Genomic DNA, 22,939 nt, shown 5'->3' with positions numbered 1-22,939 from the left:
ATAACAGAGATGGAAACGGAGCAGTACTTCGCTCCCCTGCGTATGTGTGGCTCTTGCTTTGCTCACAGCTCGAGACCATCTACAGCTGCCTTGTTCCTGATGCAGAGTGACAGTAGCCTGCTTCCTTTTGCTTCCCCTGAGCATCATGTACAGCACTATTCAAACCTGAATCAAGAACTTGAGGCTTAATTTACCTTCCACTTCTGCCCTGGAGCAGCATGCCTGTAGCCTGAGCCGCCGCTTCTGCAGTAGCAGGCAGGCTGCCTGCCCTGGGGACGAGAGCGCAGCTGCCCACAGGGTTGGCCCTGTCCCTCGTGCTCAAGCTGCTCTGAGCTGGAGGACCATCACGGTGCCTGGTAAAAGTGATGCCTTGAAGCAGTGCCACCACCTGTTCCCCTCATGGCTTCTGCACAGAAATCACATGCAGAAGTGGGGCGGGAAGGACTCAAACCTCTTTTGTGTGGCACCATCTCAACGTCTTTGCAAGGAAACCTCTGAGGCCCAAGGGTGACCTTTGCACCACTTAAAAGCAGAACTAAGCTGGTTTGGCCCAGGTGGCTGCATCTGGCCCTTCGGCATACCCCCCTCCCCAAGGCCCTGAACAGCTTCACCCAGCTCCTGAAGGCTCCTCAAGGCTCACGGTGGGACCTCGCCACCGCTATAGGTGGGAAAAGGCGGTGTAAGAGTCTAAACGCTTTTTCCCGGGCTCTGACTGACCCCCGCCGTGACAGGAACTTCCCCCGGGGTCTGAGGAGATGCTCAGCCCTGAAGCACAAAGGGGCCTCTCGGGCTCCTGCTCCGGGGTCCGCCGGGCCCCCCCTGGGGCCGAGGCAGCGCCCGGGGTCCCGCAGAGCGCCCCTCCGGGCGCTCTGCGGGACCCCGGGCGCTGCCTCGGCCCCGGCCCCGGCCCCGGTTGCGGTCGCCGCCGCCATTTTGCCGCCGTCCCCCTCCCCGCAGCCACCGATCCCTCCGAGCCGCCGGGGGGCGCTGTCAGCAGCTGCGCAGAGCCCGCCCCTTTCCCCTCCGCCCTCTCTGCGAGGCGGGGCGCTCGGCCTCGCTCGCGCGCGCCTGCGTGCGTGCCGTGCGTTTGGCGCGCGCGGCGGCCCGTAGCCCGCGCGCGGTGGCGGAGCCGGGGGGGGGGGGGGGGGGGGAAACGGCGATGGCGGGCGCGGCGGCCGCGGGCGGCGGCGGAGGAGGCGGCGGTAGCGGCGGGGGTGGTAGTGGGCCGGGACCGGGGCCGGTGGCGCAGGGGCTGAAGGAAGCGCTGGTGGAGACGCTGACGGGGATCCTGTGCCCGGTGCAGGCGGTGCGCGCCGCCGCTGAGGAGCAGGTGAAGGTGCTGGAGGTGACGGAGGGTGAGTGAGGACCGGGCCGCGCTGAGGGGACCGGGGCGGGATGGCGGTGTCCGGGTGGATAAAGGCCGCCGCCGCTCCTCCCCGAGCGTTTCCCGGTACCGGCGCCTCGTGGCCGCGTGTTGGCCTCGGCCAAAACTTCCAGCTTCAGCGCTCGGGCCGGCGGCGGCTCTCCTGCCGGCTGTAGGCGTGTGCCCGGTGTCTCTAGAGCAGCCCCCGCCCCGCCTCGGGAGTTCAGCTGCGGGCTCGCCGGTGGGACATCGCTAGGGCTGTCTCCGGCCTGCAGCGGAGGTCACCGGGCAAAGCCGCAGCAGCGTTCCTTCAAGGCACCGCTCTGGTCGGTGGGACGAGAGGGAAATGGCCGTGGGGAGCGGCCGTGGGACGGCGTGTTTTTGTGTGAGAACTGAGCGACCGAGGAGCGCTCTGAGCTCGCTCCTGGTAGGACTTGGAGGGGGAGGTGGGGTGGCGAAGCGGCAGGCCTGGTGCTCTGGGCACCTCTTTCCACCGGAGCCGAGGTCTCCAGGGTTGCTCACACGATGGTCACAGAGAGATTTCCCGCTGCAGACCCTGCCCCACTCCCACAGTGATCCTCTCCACCGCTGGGCACGTGTGCCCTTGTGCATGCCCTCGTCCTGCAGGTCGTCATCTGTACCTGGTGTGGTTTAGGTTGTCTGTGGTCAGGATGTAGCTGTACCCTCGCCTTGTGTGGAACCCCTGTTCCGGGGCTCCATTGTCTGTTGCAGAGAACTAAGGACATGCAAGACACCGGAGCTGGGTGGCAACCTGCCTATGGCTTTGAAAAGACAGAGGTTAAAAGAGCAAGCACCCCAAATTCAAGCAGTGTCTCTCATTATTCCATTACTCATCTGGCCTTTTTATGGGGCACTAAGCTAGTTCATGCACTTGCTGCTTTTCATGGGTGGAAGCTACGCTTAAAAACCTATTGATGGTAACGTTTTATGTCACTTCAGTTTACATTTTATGACCCATTCCAAAGAACTGGAATCTGTAGAAACCACTGGAAGATTGCAGGTAGTCTGCTGTGGTGGGAGCTGGGCCCTGGAAAATGCAGCACTGCAGCCCTTGGCCCTGAGTTGTACCTGTGGCCTGGCTGCTTGATGGGCTGGCTGTTCTTGGACCCTCCTGGAGATTTTGCCTTACCTTTGTCTGATTGTGCCATTCTGAAAGTGTTTTGAGAAGTGTTTTAAAGTCTTTCTGCTCCTGAACTTTAGCTCAGAAATGTTATCAAAGGAAGTTTATGGTAAAGAGAAGGAAGGTGTAAGGGCATGACTGGGTCAAGAATAGTGTTGTGATTACGTTACTCTGTGAACGAGACTGTGGCGATGAAAGGAAGGCAGATTGTTTTATAAAATGTTTCTTGTTGTGCAGTCCCTTAACCTGTGCTTGTAACACTCTCAGGTTAAGTTGTCCTTGATGCATTATGGGGAAATCTGTGTGTTGTCACCGCAGCTATTGGAGGTGTTAATGAGCGATTCGACAGCATTGCAGTAGTACGAGTCTGGAAGTGCTGTGAGGTTCATTGACCCATAGAGCCTTTGCCTTGCAAAGCTACTACAGTCAGCATGCTCTTCAGTGGCAACATTTTTTTCCTGAAACAGTCTGAATCTTACCACAAGAAATGAAATCAAGTTTGTGTAATGGTTTGGGTAACAGATTTCCAGAAAAGAATATAGAGGGCTGTAGGTGATGGGTGTCCCTAAGTCCCTTTGAGAGCCCAGGAATGCAACAGAATTACATCTGGTGGATAACATTAGGGGCAAGAGGAATGGAGTCATCTATACTTCTATTTTTTCATTGTTTCACAATTATCCTAGTCACCCAATACTTTTCTGCAGTTGCAGTCCCAGAACTGCACAGGTCTATTGCAGGACCTGTACCCATGACCTGGAGGAGGCTACAGAATACCCTCTCATGCAGTTTGCAGGTGACACCAAACTGGAGGGGAGGCAGTTGATGTCCTTGAGGGCAGGGCTGCCGTCCAGAGAGCCCTGCAGGAATGGACTGAAAGGAACCTCCTGAAATTCAGCAAGGACCAATACCAAGTTCTGCACCTGGGATAGGAGAACCCACCACAGGGATGCGGTGAGGCACTGGCTGGCTGGGGAGCAGCTTTGCAGCAAAGGGCCTGGAAATCCTGGTGGCTGGTGAGCTGGACAGGGCCCACAGTGTGGCCTGGAGGCCACCTGCATCCTGGGCTGTGTGAACAGGATCAGAGGCAGCGATCAGCCCTCTCTAGTCAGCTCTTGTTAGACCGCATCTAGAATACTTGTCCGGCTTTGCTCCCACCCCCCCAGTACAAGAAAGACAGCAACAAATGGGAGTGAGTTCAGCAAAGGGCCATCAAGTTGGCTGGGGAACTGCAGCACTTGCCGCGTGAGGAGACACTGCGCGGAGAGGGATTTTCCAGTATGGAGCCAAGAGGGTTTTGGGGGTGGATCTGGCAGCAGCTTCTGGTAACTATGAGGAGGTTGTTGAGACACTGGGGTGTGGGAGAGGATGAAGGGAAACAGGCACAAACTGAAACAAGGGGTTCAGACTGGATATAAGGGGAATTTTTTTCACTGTGAGGAGAACCAAGCTTTGGAGCAGATTGTAGACACTGTGCCATTTCCGTCCTCGAGTATCTCTAAGACCTGCCTAGAAAATGCTCTGAGCAACCTGACTTGATGCTACTGATGCTGCTTTGATCACAGGGGTTGGACTGGAGACCTCCTGAGGTCTCTTTCAGCTCAATTGTTCTGTGCTTCTGCGATTCCTCCTCTCTTGTCCTAGTCAGGCAGCACAGGAGGAATAACCTATATTCTCCTTTTTGTGCTGTCTCTGGGATGGAGAAACTTGCAAAAACCAAGAGGAGGAGCTAAAGGAATACAGCGTTTGCCAACACCATATTGTTGAGGTAAAGAAATGTAGATCATGTGTGTCAGAAGTACTTTAAAGAAACAAAAAATGTAATATCATTAAGCACCATGAAGAAGATGCTGTAAGTAAAAGTGAGGGCAGTAGAAAAGAGCACAAGTGTTGTCACTTTTAATGAACAATAAATGAAGGTAGGGCAAACAAAAATTGAGGAAGAACTTTTTGAAGACATAAAAAGTTACGATGCTTTCAAATGTTGCAGAAGCCGAAAGCATTTCAGAGGTGTTCATAGCCACCAGGTGACTGAAGGGTGCAAGGTACATTCAAGGAGTATAGGGCTGCAGAAAAGCTGAATTCCTTGTGCTGGTGTTGACTTAACTTGCCACATTGAAAGGGCCTCTACAGTAGACATGTTGGAGAATTGACATCAAGTTGAAGCATGAGTAGAAGCAGTTTCTCTCATCAATTTACTTTAAACAGCAAGTGCTACAGGACGGATCTCCAAGAGTTTTAAAGGGACTCAAACATTATATTACTGTGCTACGAATTGTGCTGTAAAACTTGCCACTTAAGGTCACTTAGGGACCAGATAAATATAAGTTGGTAAACACGGGACAGCTTTCAGTGAGGGCTCTAAGGTGAGGAACAAAGTGGTGAATGTTGGGGTTTTTACAGGTGAGTCAGTGTGGCTTTTGCACTGCCTGTAATAGTTAAAATTATGTCAAGGGTTGGAATGAGGAGAGCAGGGCACATGAGATTGTTGTGGCAGTCAGTCTATGTTTAATAGAAGAGCTGTTTCAAGGAGTCCTGGGACTGCCAAAAAGCTTTTAGAAAATTCCCTTACTGAAACTTTTTGAAGAAACTAAACTGCTGTGGACAGCTCTTGAATTAATAACCAATTAAAAGCTTGAAGACAAGAGGTGGAAGTGACTGGTCGTGTTTCACATGGCAGGGAGATAATCCCCCGTGAAGCTGGACTGCTCAGCACATCTGTAATTGATGTGGAAAGGAGTGAAGAGTGGTGTGGCAAAGTTGCTGCTCAGTCTGGCTAGAGTGAGAATTGGTGGCAAAAATTACAGAATGATTCCACAAGAGTGAGTTGAGTGTGCACACTGTAGGTGTAGGTCAGCGTTGGTCAGCAAAGTAATGCTGGGGGAGGAGGAGACAGCCCAGATGATACCTTAAAAAGTAACAGCTGTCCTAACTGTTGGTACTGGGAGAAGAAATCCCATTGTCAGTGTGGAGAGTTTCCTGAAAATACCCATTCACTGCTCTGCCGTGCTCTGAAAGCCAAATGGACCGTTAAGGAGGGAACAGAGAACAAAGCGCGACATAAATTCCTCATGCTTCTGCAGTCCGAGTGCCGCATGCATTACTGACTTGCTGCTCTCAGGAGGGATAAAGCAGAGCTGTAAAAATGCAGCACAGAGACATTCACGGAGGTGTGGAAAAGCTTCTGTTCTCAGAAAGAGCGAATACATTGGCTTTTCTGCCTGAGAAAGAGTTAGCAGAGATGGAGGCTCTAAAATCGTAAGTGACAGAGAAGGTGTGTGAGGAGTGATTATTTGTGATTTCTCGTAACGCTAAGATCAGATGAAAATGAATCTGAAACAAGCAGAAAGAAGTAGGTTCCTTCCCCTGGTGTGCAAACATGGAACTCATCGCTGTTGGATGTTAGAGGTAGAAATGGTTCAAAAACGGTTTGACATTCCTGGAGGAAAAAGCTCATTAAGAACCATTAAACACAGTGGTCGAATACAACACCTCCTACAGGAGATTTCTCACGCCAAGATTTCCGAGGGGGGTTGTTGGGGGAAGCGTTGCTCTGCCCTCACCTCTTTTCTTAAGCTGCTTGCAGGTTGGGTTGTGTAATACAGGTAAGCCAATACAGCAGTTAGCTGTTCCTTTGTGTTGTGTGCTGCCCCGTGCTAGCACCCACTCTCCTCCATGCGGGGTTTAGCCGGGTCAAGATGGTTCAGTTTTTTGTGAGGGTGCAGTCGAGCGCCCTGAAGCAGGTTGATAGTGGATCTTGCCAGTGCCTGTATAAGGGGATGGGTAGAAATGCATAGTTAGAGGTGAGCCTCTGGAACAGGCTAACTGTCCAAGAGGAGTCTCCTGTCTGACTTGATACAGCCATTCTGGAGGAATACGGGACATCAGCTCTGGCGTAAGGACATGGTGGCAGTTACTTCCTGCCATGTCACCCTTTAGCAACTTCCAAACATGTGCCCAGTGACTTGGTCTCTTCCCTGCTTCTGCATCTTCTGTCTGCTGAGAAAGTCTGGGAATAGGTACCACCGGACAGCTTGGGGAAGGGAGATGCATTATTGTTGGTCTCTGGAAAGATGAAAGTTCACCTGGTGACCTTTGTTGTCTCTAGGTTTTAATGGAACATAAAAGCAATGCCTGACACTGTTCAGGGGGAAGGCAGGGGAAATGAGAGCTCCAGGTTGTGGAGCAGTGCTGCTATGCGTGCATCTAACTTGGCTCAGCTCTGCCACTGACTTTTCCCAGTGAGGTAGGGATAATGTTTCCATTCCCCCTTTATCTGGTCTGTCCAGGTAACATCATACACCACATCTGATGGTATATGTGTGTGCACTATGGCTGACATCATATGACTTGAGAATAATTCTGTAACTGTATTGGAGAACATGTATGGAGGCCAAGCCATCTCCAGGAATGTCAGAGCAGGGACAGTGTCACTCTGAAGGAGGTGCATGTCCACCAGGAGGGATTGTATCTTGACCCTGTGAAGAGGAGCAGTGTCTGTAACACATTCCTCTAAATCATGCTGATAAGGAGTTTTAATGCCAGCTTCTTACACAGTTGAAAAATACTGCTACCTGTTTGCCTGGTTAGATAATAAGTTTGATGTTTTATGATGCCGGTAGTAAGTCTCTGAGCTATCAGCTCTTGTGCTCTGGAAACATGGTGGTGATAGATGAATGGCTCCAGGCTGGAGAATTGCCTTTCTTTTGCCTGTCTACGTTATGTGTTTCTGTTTGTCCTTTTTGCAGGTAGACAAGGCATTTATAAGGCTGTCTTCAGCGTGGCTTATGTTGTGACATGTTGTGTATGAAAAGGTGTCTTCAGCTCAGTCCTTTGCAAAGGTCGTTTGTTGCCAGAAGCTGAGATATGCAGGTGGCTGTGAAGATGGTGCTGACCTTGGCAAATTGGCTCCTGTGTCAATCTGGGCACGCTGACCCTCTTTAAAGTTTCTTGTCCATCATGTTTGAGACTAGTCCTATGTAGGAGACAACCAATGCTTTGATTTGAACGTGATCTCAGATTTGAATACTGGCTTTGCAGGTTTCGTACATGTTCTTTCAATATCTTCTCTTCCAGAGTAGGTGGCTCAACGCATTTAGTTTGATGCTTTAAAACTCCATTGATTCTCAGATGATATTTGCATGGTACAGTTTGCTGCCATTTGTATCAGGAGAACAGCTATAGGTACAATGGTAACATGAAACTTGTAGCATCACTTGTGTTTCACCAGTTCAGCATGGTTTTGCTTATGGTTGACTCCTTCCCAACATAAATGTTTTAATGCATATGGCTTTGAGAATAATTTCTGTACTGCGTTGGGTGCCTCCTTGAATACACGATTTCATGCCATAAAAACCAAGTATTGCGTGGAAGGAGAGTTTCTGGAGAATTTACAAACATGACCAGGATATGTGGTTGTATGGTGGTCTCTTGGCTGTAACTTGAATTGTAGTAGAGTAGGTGATGGGCAGAAATAGGTGGAAATCCTGTGAATGGATAAATTGAGCTGAATTTTTAACAGGAGTTAACATTTTTACATTGAACTGAATTTTTAACAGGGAAATCAAAACAAGAAATGGCCACATTGAGACACGTGAGATACCTGTCTTTCAGGAAGAAAGGTTATTCACAGCAGCAAATGCCGTTATTTGCACTGTGAAATGCTGCAGACGTGTTGAGTGTAGTGAGAAGTTGTGAAGAAGGGATTTAAAGTGAGATAACTAAAGCCATCACAGACGCTGGAGAAGACTGGCCTTTAATCTTTCTGTCCATTGCTGAGAAATGAGGAAAATACGGTTGTAGGTTTCAGAAGTGTGCTGAAAAAAAGAGTGCTTTTGGAGTAATCACTGAACATCATGATGGATGCTGAAGAAGTTCCTCAAAGAAGCACATTTGTAGTGTGTAAAAACGATGCCTAAACATTAGCTACTTGCTTGGTATTTCTTCCTAGTCTGTCTGCAGATGCCCTCCATGCTCTGCACTCGTCTGACCTTGTGGCTGACCCTGCTTTGAGCAGGAGGTTGGACAGGATGACCTCCTGAGGTCCCTTTCAACCCAAATTACTTTATGATGATGTTATTGAAAACCAGTCCCGTGGAAAATGTTGTCTGCGCCTGTGTAGCTGAAGACTGTGATGCACAAGGGGTGGGCAGATGTTGGGTAAAGGGAACTCAATTTCTGATGCTGCTGCGGTTGTGAGATCTGGTCTCTGCAAACTGAATGTTGTTTTAATTTGGAGTGTTGGTGTCCATGGGGCAGTGGATTGACCTGGGTTGGCTGCAGCAGCTACCACGGCCTCTTCCTCCACCGCTGCCTATCTCTGCCCCCAAGCAGAGACACCTAAAATGGACCTGTCGCAGCTCCTGAACCAGCTCTGCATGGATGTACTGAGCTGGACTCAGTCAGTACTGGCCCACTTCCACGAGGCAGGATGTGAAGTGCAGTGATTCAGTAGAAAGGCCTGCTCGTTTATTCTTCCCTGTTTAGTACTGTTTTTTTGGTTTGGTCCAGCTTAATTTCTCCCAAGAAGCTGGGGGTGAAGAGGCTGCGTAAACTGGTTATGTGGTAGATGGAGCTTGGTTGTGAAGGAGGAGAGCTGGATTTCACTAATAGTGAGGTTAGTGGAGAGGAGAAGCAGAGCTGGGAGGAAAGGTGTTTGCCAAATGTTCCCTATGCCAGGCCCTTAATTAAAAGTTTCTAATCTTTTGGTTTTACAGACTTTATCTTGGGAAGAAGATTTGATGTTTCTGATATCTTAAATCTAGAAAATATAAGTGGAGGAAGCGCTTATCAAGAGATGCATTTGAACTGCGGTTACCCATGATAAAGATAGAAAGTTCCTAGTCAGCTGGGAAAAAACCAATAATAAACCAATTCTTTGAGAAAAGAGGAGCCAGTGAGCTATACAATGATCAGTGTAATTTCAGTGCCTGGAAAGATTCTTGGACCAGCTCATTAAACAGCTTGCCAGTGTCTATAACATAATAGGATAAATAGATGCTACACAGCTAATACTGTTTTATATGATCTGTTCTCGATAAATCTATCTAATTCTTGTTTGATGGTAGAGCTGGCTTATTGCTTAAGCAAGCAAGTGCTGGGTATGAATGATCTGAGTTCAGTAGGATTCCTGATACGAATTTGCCACAATGGTCATTTATCAGTTAAGATACAGTTTTGTAATATTTTTATGTTGCACAGTTTGCTGAAAACCTGTGCATAGAGTAGTTATCAGTGGCTTATTGTCAAACCCAAGGGGCTTTTAAGGCAGAGCTCTTGGTAGCTGCAGTAGTGAGTACACCTCTGGTTTACCAATGATGGCACTGCAGTCGGCTTGGAGGGCAGAATTAGAAAGATGTTGGAAAATTGGAGACATGGCCTAAAATCATTGAAACAAAATATTGTAAATCAAGTGCAGAGTACTGTATGTAAAGGGAAAAAAAATCAAATGCATATATGGAAACAGATTTAAAGATTGCAAAATAGCCATAGTAGTGACTTGCAACTATGTGAAGCCGTTACATTTATTCTGGCTTCTTGGTTCATTTATACCCTTTAAAAATGTGGCTGAAATGCAATGCTATACTCAAGTCTGGAATATTGCAGACAGCTAGAAGAATAATTACTGGTACAGTTAAGAGGAGTATTATGTTAAGTACATCTCGGAATGAGGCTCCCTGCTTTTGCAGCTAGGGTAAGCGTTTTTTTTTTTTTTTTTCCTTTTTTTAAATGCATGATCTCTGAAGAAAGGTTGAAGGAGCTGGGCATGTTCAATGTAAGCACAGGAAAGTGAGAGGCAATTATCTCCCAACCCAGAAAAGCCTCTTACAAGTGAGATGGATATTGGGAGAAACTCAGAGAACCGCATTTGTGAAGCGCTGAAATATGCTGCTAAGGAGAGTTGCAGAACTCTTTTTGAGAAGAATTTTCATTATGTTTTTGTCAGGGATGCTGGTAGCACGTTTAACCTGTCCAGAGGAGTCAGGCTGTGCTAGTGGGACCTCAGGGCATACCTTCGGCTCCACGGTTTCTAGAATTAAAACCTCAGAAATGCATTTCTTAAGCAGACTTGCAAAATTAAATGAAGTATTTAATACAGTTATCAGCTACCTGGAAGTTAAAGTTGGTAATTTTAAGCAAATTTGAGGCATATGGATTTACCATACCAGAAAAGCTGCTGCTCTTGCTTTTATTTCCTGTGCTCAGTTATGAACAGAATTGGTACAAGCATTTTAATTTTGCCTTTGTTACAGAGCTTGCGTGGCAACTAAAAGAGGCTCTTGCTTTTTCTGGTTAAATTTCTTGCTGAGAAGGTCCTGTGGCCCAAATGATTGTACAGGCAGTCCCTGATGTCAGTGTGCTTGGGTAGGGTTTGCTCAGGAAGGTGCTTGGTGTGTTTTGAGCTGTCTTATGGTGTGGTTTGGGACAGCTGAAGTGATGGTTCCAAATCACCTCTGGATGAACGGTTGTCCGAAAAGGGACTACTGTCTGACAGTCTTCTGTCTTAATCCATCCCTCATGTCGCAACTTGACTGATGATGTTACATTGTAGATAAGATTTCTTTTTTTTAAAAGTTGTAAATCATTTGCTTGGTATTAACCTGTGTTGCAAAATTTTTTGCTCGTGAGAGAAAGTAATAAGATGCTGAGAAAATAAATGAAGTTTGTGCAGAGAGCACAGGGGAGAATTAATGCTCATGATTCATTTGAGTAGCTATGTCTTGGAATTGTCTTCTCCTTCCCACATATGAGTCATTCAGTTGGTATGATGTCTTTCTCCAAAAATCTTGATAATTTTGCTGTGTGGGAATAAAAGTTATGATACCAACCCTTTTTTTTTTTTTTTCCTTGCAGAATTTGGTGTTCATTTAGCAGAACTGACTGTAGATCCCCAGGGAGCTCTGGCCATCCGTCAGGTGAGTTTACCTGGAACTGTAGAAAGAATTCTGATGGTAATTTCCTTGGTTTTTAAAATATTCTCTCATGTTTCCAGGTGAAAAATTGGAGGTAGCTTTCTATTACTGCTTCTCCAGTTTATTTTACATTTCTCTAGAGTCATACTTTCTCTTCCAACATTATTCAGGTGTTATACCCTTACCTTTTTTGAAAACAGTGCTTTTTGGAATCAATAAACCTGGTGCTGAGACAGTACTGTACTGGGAATGGGCACAACTTACTAGGCGGATGGTAGGCATCAGCAAGCAGAAGTGTGGCTTGTCTTTGCAGCAGCTTTTTCTGTGGGTGTTTTCCTCCTTGAAAGGAAGTTTAGGTTCTGTATTTCTTTAGTTACCATGTGGCCCATATCTTGTGCTTTTTTAGAGGTGAGGAAATAAAGCTACTGCCATGTGTCAATGCTGTACAGGCCATCATTGCTCAATGGATGGCCATCAGTTAATCTTTTTAATGCGGTAGCTTTTTTTTGTCCCTTTCACAAAGATTTTTTGCATTTTTGGCAAGCCCTGTTGCTCCTCTAAAAGCAGCATGGTGGGACAGGAGGCTGAGCAAATGGGTCAGGGGTGACGCTTGCCATGGTTGCAAGATTTGTTACTGATTCTTGACGTCTCTTCTAATACAGCTAGCATCTGTCATTTTGAAACAGTATGTGGAAACTCACTGGTGTTCTCAGTCAGAAAAGTTTAGACCTCCAGAGACCACAGAAAGGGTAAGATTTGGTTTCATGTTGTCTACTTTAAAACACTTTATCCATCAAGAATATTAATTTTGTAGGTGGTTTAAGAAGTGCCAGTGCCCTTGCTTATTATGAGGATTAATGGCTTCAGTTAAGGTTTTCTGACGTTTTCTGCTTCGAAAAATCTGTTTTCAATTGCTTAAAACAACACTAGACTTCAGAAGCTTGGACTAATTTCTGTAGGAAAAGCTCAGCCATAAAGTTGCTGTTGCTCTAAGAGCAAGACTAGAAGAAAGCTGCTTTGTAAGTTTTACAAAAACTGATTCTGGCAGTCCTTTTTCAGAGAATTACTAAATCTTGTGTTTTTTAGCTTGGGACTTAAAGGCTGTTTTCCCATGACAAATTTCAGTTTAAAGGTCTGCTGGGTTTCATTAAAAATCTGTTCAGTAGGAGTATCTAACAGCTGAAATGGCCAGACATTCTAGCCCTTTGCCACTTTGACTGATGACTGGACCATGTTTCACATCTAGGGTACGATTCATCCCACCAGAGATAATCGCTTGAAATAGGTCTTGTGAATTAAGCCCCAGAAGTGCTGGCTTTTTTTTCCTGTCCCTTCAGGGTTGGGTGACTAGTTCTTGTTTACTAAAATCTTCCAAAGTAAGCAAACATAGTCCCTGACACCGGAGCTGGGATTTATCTCGGCTAAGTCTGGATGTCTTCCATGTAGATATCTACATCCTATCTAATTGCAGCTGTGAGCTATTTACTGGATGCTTGGCCAAGTGCTCTGTGCAAAAAGAGTGCTATGTTAAAACACCATGCAGTTTTCCATAAAAAAAATTACGGGGTGTAGTGTGCAAGGTTTTTTTGTCTCATGAGTGTTCATTTTGTAAAACCAATGTTGAATCAATATCAGGATACAGTCATAGGTATAAAAACTTTTTCAATTAAATTGTTTTATGACTGGGGATGATCTGTTTTGCTAAATAGTGTTATTCTCTACAGGCAAAAGTTGCTATTAGGGAGCTCCTACCTAACGGGCTGAGAGAATCAATCAGCAAAGTGCGTTCGAGTGTTGCTTATGCAGTTTCAGCGATAGCCCATTGGGACTGGCCTGAAGCCTGGCCCGAGCTTTTCAATCTCTTGATGGAGATGCTGGTTAGTGGAGATGTGAATGCAGTGCATGGAGCCATGAGAGTGCTTACAGGTATGTGTATGCGAGAGCTTTGGCAATGCTGTTGTAGGAGGCAGTTTAGGCTTTTCCTTACGCTAGTATTCTGTCACTTTTCACTCCAAATTGAAGAAATTGGAGTTTGCTGCTTCTCTTCTGGGCGTGATGGCTGTCGGTCACTGTTGAATTGCATGCTTAGTAGATGTCATGAAAGCTGAGGAAGAAGGTTCTGAGCTACAGGTTATAGCTCAGACAGAACTTTGATTGTTACACCCTGTTTTTCAGATATCCGCAATTTTTAGCATGATATTTTTCTGCTTGCCTTCAAGGATTGCCACGGGTAGGCCAGATGACACTGGTCTAGTCAAGTACGAATCAACGTGTTTCCAATATGCTTACTGTTTCCCAAAGATTCTGTTATTGCCGTTGCCTACAAATTTGTTTTCTTATATGAACTTCCCTTCTTTTTCCATTTTCTAGAATTTACACGGGAAGTGACAGACACACAGATGCCACTTGTTGCTCCTGTTATTCTTCCAGAGATGTACAAAATTTTCACAATGGCAGAGGTACAATCTTCACTATTAAGTTGGTACTGAATAGCATTAGTGGGAATGTTTCTCGGAGCAGAGAAACTCCAGATTTAATGGTTAAGCTGTACTGTAGTATGAGTTAGACTTAAAGAATTTTCTTGATTATGTGATAGTTGATGGCAGCTTATGCTTCAACAGAGAAGCTGAAGCCAATGATAAAATAAGAGAATCAAGTTAAAGCAAAAAATAAATACAATTAAAAGAAAATTAAAGGAAATAAAAGTATCCTGTGTTCCTGATCTATTATTTAAACTTTTTTCTAGGTGTATGGTATTCGCACAAGGTCGCGTGCAGTGGAGATATTTACCACGTGTGCCCATATGATCTGTAACATGGAGGAACTGGAAAAGGCAAGAGTTTAACTTACGTATAACATACATTGAATTCAGACTGAGCGAGATTCTAAATAGTGGTTACTACGAAAATGAAACATTGGAGAATTATGTACTCTGTCAGCTGTAATTCTGGGAAAGAGGGTGTAATTTAATACATGTAAAGTGGCTAACTCCCTCCTTTACATGCATGCCTTGATACTGTGACTCGGTTTCCATAATTAAGTTTAACTTGTGACATATCAAGAGACGTGCTTGTAACAGCTCAGAGAAAGAGGAATCAGCGTGGGGAGAAGATAATGTATCATCCCTTTGTTTGGAAATCCCTGTCATAGCTTCCAAGCTCCAGGTGAACCATGTGTCCTGGTAAACTGCCAGGCTTTGGCCCTTTGCGTTATGATGGGCAGTTTTCTGGCCCTTGGGCGAGGCATTGGTTGCAAGCTCCTGGAACTTCATCAGTTGCTTTAGCATGCATGTTAGCCTTTTGTTCCTAAAGGTGTGGTGCAAAGCAAACCAAATTTTAGAAGAATAGCTGTTAAGAAAAAAACACTATGCAGTTAAGGAGCTTTATACACATGAGTTTCCTGTCTGGCCCTAAGCACATCTGCATTTTATATGGCCTTTGACAAGTGGGTTTCCCAGCACTCCCCAGACCATAAATTGTTGTTTTTAACTTTTTGGGGGGTGAGGATAGGAAAGGGTGACTCTCAGTCTAGTGGCTAGTTGTTGTTGAGTGGCTATATGTGCTGTTTCCTCCCTGTCTGCACAGGGAGCAATTCAGTGCAGACTTTTGGGAAGTTCTGATAATTACACGGTATCTGTACTGCATTGGCAAGGTTACTTATGCAATACATCAGGCAGCTGGTTACCAGTATCCAAAAGATAGTAGTAGCTTCCCAGTGTCTTATTCTGGAGGAGGGTCAAAAGTGTCCTTTACATTGTATACAAAACTTTTTCTATTGAAATTTGACTTAAAAAAAAGAAAAAGAGGCAATCTTTTTATAAATTGCTAAAGTGGTATTTCATAATTGATTTAAGCATACAACTTTTCTGTCTTAACTATGGAGTTATGAGGAATATTCTCGACAAAATTACTTTTGTCCAATATTACTTGCTCTGCCAAGCACTGCTTATGGAATGCTTTGACATCTGGAAAAATACTTGCTGCATTTTCCTAGGAAGAATCATCATGGTAATCTTCAGGCCAGCTGTTGATACTCAGCTCACAAAGAGCTTGTTTGGTTTGGGGGAGGGTAGCTCAGGAGGGAGATAAATGCTGTCCGCAGGGTTCAGTGTAATTGCTTGTATGTGATGTAGTCACCCCAGGTTTCTTTTATAGCCTGTGGGGGGTCCGGGTGTTAGGGTACAGGGGATGATTCATCTAGTCAAATGAAAGTGCCTCTTTAGGAGGATGTGTGCTACTCCTGAGGCTCTCCGGACTGGATTGTCTGGATCTCTATTTAGAGTCTGAAGTGATTAGCTTAGATGTAGTGTGTGTTTTGTAGCAGTCTGAGCTGTGCGGTTTTGAAGGGTGGGATTCAGCTGAGCTTAGTTCCCAGCATGAGGAAAGAGCCAAAGCGATGTGTGAAACAAGTATTTCACGTGACTTTGCAATGTTCTGCAGTTGCCATGAGTCCCGCTTTGGTTTTGTAGCAGAAAAGTGCAATTTCTGTTGCTTCTAGTGCTTTACTTGTCAGACTTGGGAGATCTGTGTCTGGTATTCACCTGTGCTTGCATTGATTATAACCAGGGTGCGGCCAAAGTCCTGATTTTTCCTGTGGTGCAGCAGTTCACAGAGGCCTTTGTTCAGGCCCTGCAAATGCCTGACGGACCTACGTCAGACAGCGGGTTTAAGATGGAAGTCTTAAAGGTAAGTTACTTAAGACTGATTAAATAAATAATTGAATACCAATACACTGTCAGATGTGCTGGAAAACAGAGAAACTTGAGTGCATGTCACCTCTCCTAGTATTGCTCATGTAATGAATAGTGAAGTTTTTTGGCTTCCGGTGCTGTGGAACATTGAAATAAATTGTTCTGCCTGTACTGAAGATAACCTGTGATGAGATCCATACGGAGGGATCTGTCCCTAAAATGATCCATAGGGACCAATCCATAGGACAATCTGTCCTTGTCATTTGCTGATCTAAGACATCTTGGATGCATCTTGTTTGGACACCATACTCAGTAGTTAAATATCTGTCTTTTCTAAAGATGCTGCAGAATTCTGCTGCAATGAAGTTTTAAAAGCTTATTATTTGCAGGTGCTTTTCTAGAACTTCCCTGCTCTTTAATGCTAAATTATCTCTGCAAAAGAGAGATGGAAAATCTTTGTATTCTCCTGGTTTCCTGGAGAAGGAAGATTGGATTGCAGAGCTCTATGTGCATGTAGCTCAGTGCGTGGGGACAAGAGTGCCAGCGTACGTATGGAGATCTCTTCCAACAGCTGGGAAAGCACTGGAGTTCTACATGCACTGCCTGCAACATGGGAGAGAAGAAAAGAGCTCAAAACCTAAGTGGCAGAATCAAATCCAGATCTTTCATTTACTTGTGTGTGTGCTGGGGTAAGCAAGACTTGGGTCACAGTGTACAAGTTTCTGAAGATGAACGGCTGAGGCCCTGTCAGCCACGTTCCCTGAAGAAAACAGGAAGAGTTATTGAAGACAAGCATCAAAAGTTTTCCATAATGACCAGCTTTGCGCTGGAGCCATGAAAATAAATGCTGGGAGGTGCAGGAGGATGCTATTGTATTATACAGACTAGCAACTACTAAGTTCTGTGTCGTGGAACTTGTTTTCTTAGTCCTCTTAAAGGCGGCAGTACCCTGGTTGTGGCAACCTGTCACTTCTCAGTAAGGGGTTGCAGGTATCATATGCTGGAAACAACAGGAGCTTGTTTCTTGCTGTGCAGCACCAAATGGAAGGGAGTTTGCAGTAGGATGTTGGCAAGTTTTGTCAAGAGAGTGTCTCTTGTGGTTTTTTTCCTTTTCCAGTGGCTGTGCGCAAGGATTCCTGGGACAGTAATACATAGGAACGCTAACATGAAGGGGATACTGTGGGATACTCTGCAGGGTGTAATCTCAATTTGAACAGGCTGCAGCTCAAGAGTGTCTCATTCTGATTCCAGATACATATATTCAGATGTTTAATGAGCAGAAGTAGTTTTCAGCCTACACAAAAGCAGTTGTATTTGATAGTTTTACTCTAACCATAGACCAGTTCTTCTGTTCTTGTTACATTCATACATTCTGCAGCCTTTTTTGTTATTTACATAACAGTGCTTACTGGAATTGGAGCTGTTTGTACTTGTATGTCTGCACTGATATGCAGCAGTAGTCTCTTGAAAGATGTGACAGGCTGGGAAAGTGTTTGATGTAATGTCATCATGTTCTTACTCTGTTCCTTAATTGTGTGTGGGCATCTGCTTTTGGCCACTGCTAGGTAGGTGCAAAATGAGAGGATTTTGGTCTGAATACACTATTGTATGTTGGGTGGCACTGATGGCAGCAGAAAATCAGTATGGGTTTAAACAGTGAATTCAGGAGATCTGCTGCTGACAAGTGGTTTGTAGGAGGCTTTTTGTGAAGAGATGAGTATTCTGGCTGTTGACTCAGGGCAATTCATGATTTTGTCACTTAGGGTTTCTAAGCTGATGATACCAATTTTCTAAGGGAAAAGGGATTGAGGTGAAAGACCCATAAATTGCCTTCCTTTCCAGAAAAGTGGATTTTATAGTCATTGTAATGCAGAAGTAAGAGACCTCAAGGGATTAGTTAAGCCAGCTCTACAGATGAGATCATTACAGGAACCCCTTGAAATGCTGATGCAATGGAGGAGGGAATTGAGACTTTTTTATAGTACATTTTCAACCAGATGCGAACTCAATCCTATCTTTTTTTCCTTAATGAAGTGCTATGCAGCAAATGACAGGAAGATTTTTTTTTTTTCTTCCCTGTCTCTTGAGAGCTTTGTACTCCAAGGTTCATGGAGTTCTTGGTGGAAATCAGAGGCAGCCCTGACCTAAAATGTCTTGCTTTCCATATAAGAACATTATGCGGGACAGTGTCGAAAGCTTTAATGAATAATACTGAAGTGTACACATCTGCCTGATCCACTTGGACAGTTATCCTGTTTAAGAAAGTAAGTAGGTTGGATCACATCATGGCGAACCACTGATTGTTAATTTGTCCCCAATCTCTCCAAGTGTGGTTACAAGTTCAGAAGCAGTAATCAGCAGGAGTGTCAGTGCCTTTAACCCTTGAAGGAGGTGGAAGGTTTGGCCACAACAAAAATATTTTCAACCATGAGGACTAGAACGAAGTACCAGTGGTGTAATTTATTGTTTTGTTGTTTGATAGTTTAGCATGAATTAAATTGATATCTCTGAGGATGAATGAGCTGCAACTAAATGATGATTGAATCCCAATTCCAATGTTGTTGAACATGCCACTATTGATTGTTTTGAGAGAAACAGAGTGATTAAACATGACAGGTAGCAGTTAAGGCAAATTTCATAGCAAGGGAATACAAATATTATGTACTTAGTATGCAGTAATTATATAAAGGGCACCAATTAACCAACAATCTAAAGTATCTTACAACCTTGCTGTAGTGCTTCTTCGCTTGTGCTTAAAATCTGTTCTTTCGACACCTGTATGTTAGGTGGGTCAGAGAAGTTATGCTTATTTTTTTCCTGCTGCTGGAACAAATAATTAGTTACAAAAATAATTAATCATACCCTCTTTGTTCTTGGATGGAAGACAGGGTGGCAGCCATGTCTTGGGGGCAAATTTCCTAAGCTTATGAGCAAAGTACATAACCTGCACCTGCTGCACTCTTACTGAATGTTTAGCTTTAGTGTGCTCTCCTGCTGCCGGCTAGTGTGTATTTTAAGCTTTTTATCCGCAAATGTGGGGATTCCTTCTCTGTCTAAAGACACAAGTAGGAGGTGAAGCAAGAAAAGGCTTTAATACAGAGTGACTTTAAGGAGATGCCGAGCAATTCATGGAGATGTGGTTGGATATTTGCTTGCAGAATAGCTGGAAGGGGTTCAGGAGCTGTTGTGTTGCTCCCCAGTGGTGGTTTTGGTGTGTCTGTGTGGTGACTCAGGCTACAGGTGTGGATGCAGTCAGTTATTGTCTGGCTTGGCTATTAAATGTCCTGCTTGGGGAGCAGCTTGACTTTGCTATGAAGAGAGATGGATAAGGATTTTCTTGGAGGATTTAATAGGTGATGGAGCAGTACGTGGGGATTGGCAGAGGAGGAGGAGGAGATCTGTGAAGCAATTATTTTAGCTCAAACAAGCAGTGGGAATTGGTAGAATGAGAGGCCAGGGGTTGAAATACAACATTTGACAGGAGAGAGTGCTCTTTTTTTAATGACTTGCGCTGCGTGAAAGTGGTGAACTTGCAAATGCAGCCTTCTATTGTTAGAACTGCAGCTATTGAATTGAAGAACTCTTACCTCTCCAGCAATGCTTCCTGCAAGATTGTCTTGGCATATAGCTTAGAAAAACTTGCATAGGGTTCGTAAGTAGTGGCATATGGAACAAGTCTCTTTAGATGCTACTGTGGCCATAGTCAGAGTGTTGAGTTTGCAGCAGTCCTCCAGATCAGGTTCAGGTCCTCTGCCAGCACCTGCATAAACTTAATTTTTTTTTTCAACAGGTCTTTTCTGTAATGCTTCTAGCGCCTACCAGACTCATTCTCAAACTTAATGTATCTAGATTATCTCTGGCTGCCTGCTCATCGCTAATACCAGTATTAGAATGCTGGTTTTTTTTCTGGAAGGTGAATTATTATTTTTTTATTTCTATTAGTATACCCAATGCTACAAACAAACGAACTGGACAAAGTGTTTCATATTGGGTAAGCAGAAACAAACTAATACCCATATGTCTTGTAGCAGCCACCAGTCAGGCAGTTTGTGAGGGGCTCTTCTGTAACCAATATAAAATAACTGTAGCTGTGCCCCTGTGGGAGGAAGCGGTGTCTGTTAGGTGGAGTGAGAGTTCTCTGACTCCTGGAGGATCCCAAAAGCTATTTGGCAAGCATCAGTGAAAGGGCTCCCCTAAATCAGGGTGATCAGCTTCATGAAACCCCAGGCACAATCTCCTGTAGAGCTGCTGAGCTGCTCCCAAAACAGCCCCTGTGTTGGGCTGGCGCAGCTGCCTCTATCTGCAGCTGATGGGTGAGAGAATTGATCTGGGTGGGTGTTTTCTTCTGCAGCTATTCTCTGGATGTGCAAACGGATGTATTGCTTGCATGGGTAGAAGTGTGGGAAATAGGCTGTGGTCTGGTTTTACGTGATTTAGAGTTCATTTTCTGGGATAAGATAGCTTCCAGGTGGTAATCGTATCCAGACAGTGCTGTGCAGTGATGTACTTCTGATTGGAGTCTATACCTTACCACCAAATTACTGCACTGTCTTTACTTCCAGAGTTGTATATCTTGTGTTATCCCTTTGCTCCCCTGCAAAAGAGCAAATGTGAAGAGGGGTGTGTTTGTCAGAGTTTGTGCAAGTGAGAGGACTGCCTGGTCAGGAGCGAGAGGAGGAGACCTTGGTGGCAGGAAGATGTTGGATTATTTCAATTATTAATGAAACAACAGCCTGTGATTTGAGTGTTTGTTGATGGTTTTCCTCAGTTTCACTTCTGACTGATACTATTTTTTGTTCCAGGCTGTGACAGCACTTGTGAAAAACTATCCGAAGCACATGGTTTCATCAATGCAGCAGATCCTGCCCATTGTCTGGAATACCCTTACAGAAAGTGCCGCCTTATATCCTTTGTAGTGAATGGTTTTAACTAGAATAGAACAAGACAAACTCTGTCTCACACACAGTAACAACCTGAACACAGCTGAAGAGCATGGTACATGGAGGAGTCTGCCGTGACAGACAGAATATAGGCATTTATAGTGTAGATGTACTGGATATTTCTGTTACTTCAGTAGGCTCCATTAAGTTTCTTTTAGCTTAAAAGTCATATATGATGAATGATGCGAGTGCCTGTGTTATACTGGCTGTAGAATTGCAGCTGATCTCTGCATTGTTTCTGGTACTCTTCAGTGAAAACTGTCTTCTTAAAAAGATGTCTTGTCACAATGTAAAGACTTCAGGTAAAGGAGAATCTACAATACCCCTTGCTACAGCAGTATTAATGGCTGGTTACACTTGCTGCTGAAGTTGAAGTTGATTTGCCTTTTGAATTTTATAACTTAGTCATTACTTCACTGCCCAATTGGCCATGTTAGAGGTATTCGGTTGGTAGTTTTCCCAGTACTTGCAAACTGACAAGTCAAATCTTTCCATATCATTAATCTGAAAGTTGCTTTTTTAGCAGTTTATAATGAGACAGTAATTGTAGAATACTGAGCCTTCTTGTAGGTTTTTCCGATTTTTTTGGTATAAACACCAGAACTGGACACTGCAATTGTGATAACAGCGTAAGGGTTGACTGAGCATTTCTTCTGTAATTTAATAAGAATGACTGTTCTCCTACAGATCATAGATCTAGACCTTTTTATATCAAAACTGCCAACATAGTCTTGTGTTTCAGAATCCTGCTGCATGTTGGGTGATAGGCTCTTGTAGAGTAAAAATGGTCAGGAAGACCATAAAAGTAGCCTTAGTTCTGGAGCAAGTAGAGGCTGTCTGGTTTAAAGGTCAGCTGGTTTTTTGGGTGTGTTTTGGGTTTGGGTTTTCTGTTTGTTTTTTTTTTTAACACCTTTTAAAATATAAGGAGCTGTTTGTTAAATTTTTGATGGTGTATTTCTCCCTCTCCTGTCCTGACTCCCACTGCAGTCCTGCAGGCAGCTGAGCTGACAGAATAGTTTTTTGTTTGCAAAAGGGGAGAGTCTTGTCCTTCCTTCCCTTGTGTTTGCTCTGGCATTTGTTGGACCTTCAATTCACCATCCTCCTTCCTCTCCACCCCCAGGTTAATTTTCTGCTACTTCTCAGGGTTGGAGGGTCATGGAGAGGCCTGACAGGGAGCAGAGCCAACACAAGGTAGCACATGGCAGCGTGGGGTTGGCTCCTCACCCTTCGGCAGCAGTGAAGCGTTGAATTGATTCGCTGTCCCCTGGAGTGAGTCTGAGTGGTTCCGTTCTTGCAAAGTTTTAACATGAATGAAGTTTTGGGTTACCTTGGGGAATTCGGTTTAAGTTAACCAAATGGTCTAAAGGATGTACTGAAGTGATGTGGAAGTGGTCTTTGAAGTTGGGCAATGTACAAAGCCAGGAGCTCCTGGGGCTTGTCTTTTCTCTGAAACACAGGATGGTGCGTAAAGTCAAAGATTTTTTTTAAGAAAGAAAACTTCCCTAGTTATCAGGAATTGTAAGATAGGAACAGATTAATTCCTAAATAGATGCAGTTCTTTAGAAATATGTATATTTACTTAACTCTGTCCACTTATGTGAGAACAGAAGTAAATTACACAGAAGAGGTGGAGGACCCTGTGGATTCTGACGGTAAGAACTTGTTAAACTGCACTTCTGCCTCCTCTTTTGAAGAGGAGTGGACTTACCTAAGATTCTTGTTGTCAGAACAGTGACTGAAACACTGTAGGAGATTGTGCTTAAAGGTACATTTATGGTGTTAGAACAGTGTCTATCACTTCATTGCAAGTTACATGTGATTGTGATCAATGAAGCTGCATAATTTAAGTTTTCTAATGACTCAAGGAGTGAGTTCTGCAGCAATTTTGAGGCATAA

At 44.7% G+C, this 22,939-nt stretch overlaps 1 protein-coding gene across 2 annotated transcripts in view; it reads left to right on the top strand.

Moving 5' to 3' along the window:
* Positions 1 to 1,159: 1,159 nt before the first annotated feature.
* Positions 1,160 to 22,939, top strand: part of IPO9 (importin 9) — a 39,885-nt gene continuing 18,105 nt past the window's right edge. The window contains exons 1-9 of one of the 2 annotated variants that reach the window (XM_030000222.2): positions 1,160 to 1,355; positions 11,355 to 11,416; positions 12,076 to 12,162; positions 13,138 to 13,339; positions 13,784 to 13,872; positions 14,160 to 14,246; positions 15,979 to 16,098; positions 20,906 to 21,006; positions 22,637 to 22,695. In XM_030000222.2, coding sequence (XP_029856082.1) covers positions 1,160 to 1,355; positions 11,355 to 11,416; positions 12,076 to 12,162; positions 13,138 to 13,339; positions 13,784 to 13,872; positions 14,160 to 14,246; positions 15,979 to 16,098; positions 20,906 to 21,006; positions 22,637 to 22,695 — 1,003 coding nt within the window. Of the gene's footprint in view, positions 1,356 to 11,354; positions 11,417 to 12,072; positions 12,163 to 13,137; positions 13,340 to 13,783; positions 13,873 to 14,159; positions 14,247 to 15,978; positions 16,099 to 20,905; positions 21,007 to 22,636; positions 22,696 to 22,939 lie in introns of those variants that run through there. The other variant, XM_041119902.1, reaches the window with a different exon arrangement.

The sequence above is a fragment of the Aquila chrysaetos genome, chromosome 24 (assembly GCF_900496995.4).
Source record: "Aquila chrysaetos chrysaetos chromosome 24, bAquChr1.4, whole genome shotgun sequence".
NCBI classification, from domain to species: Eukaryota; Metazoa; Chordata; class Aves; order Accipitriformes; family Accipitridae; genus Aquila; species Aquila chrysaetos.
The sequence above is the reverse complement of the archived record's forward strand: the minus strand, read 5'-3'. Positions and strand labels throughout refer to the sequence as shown.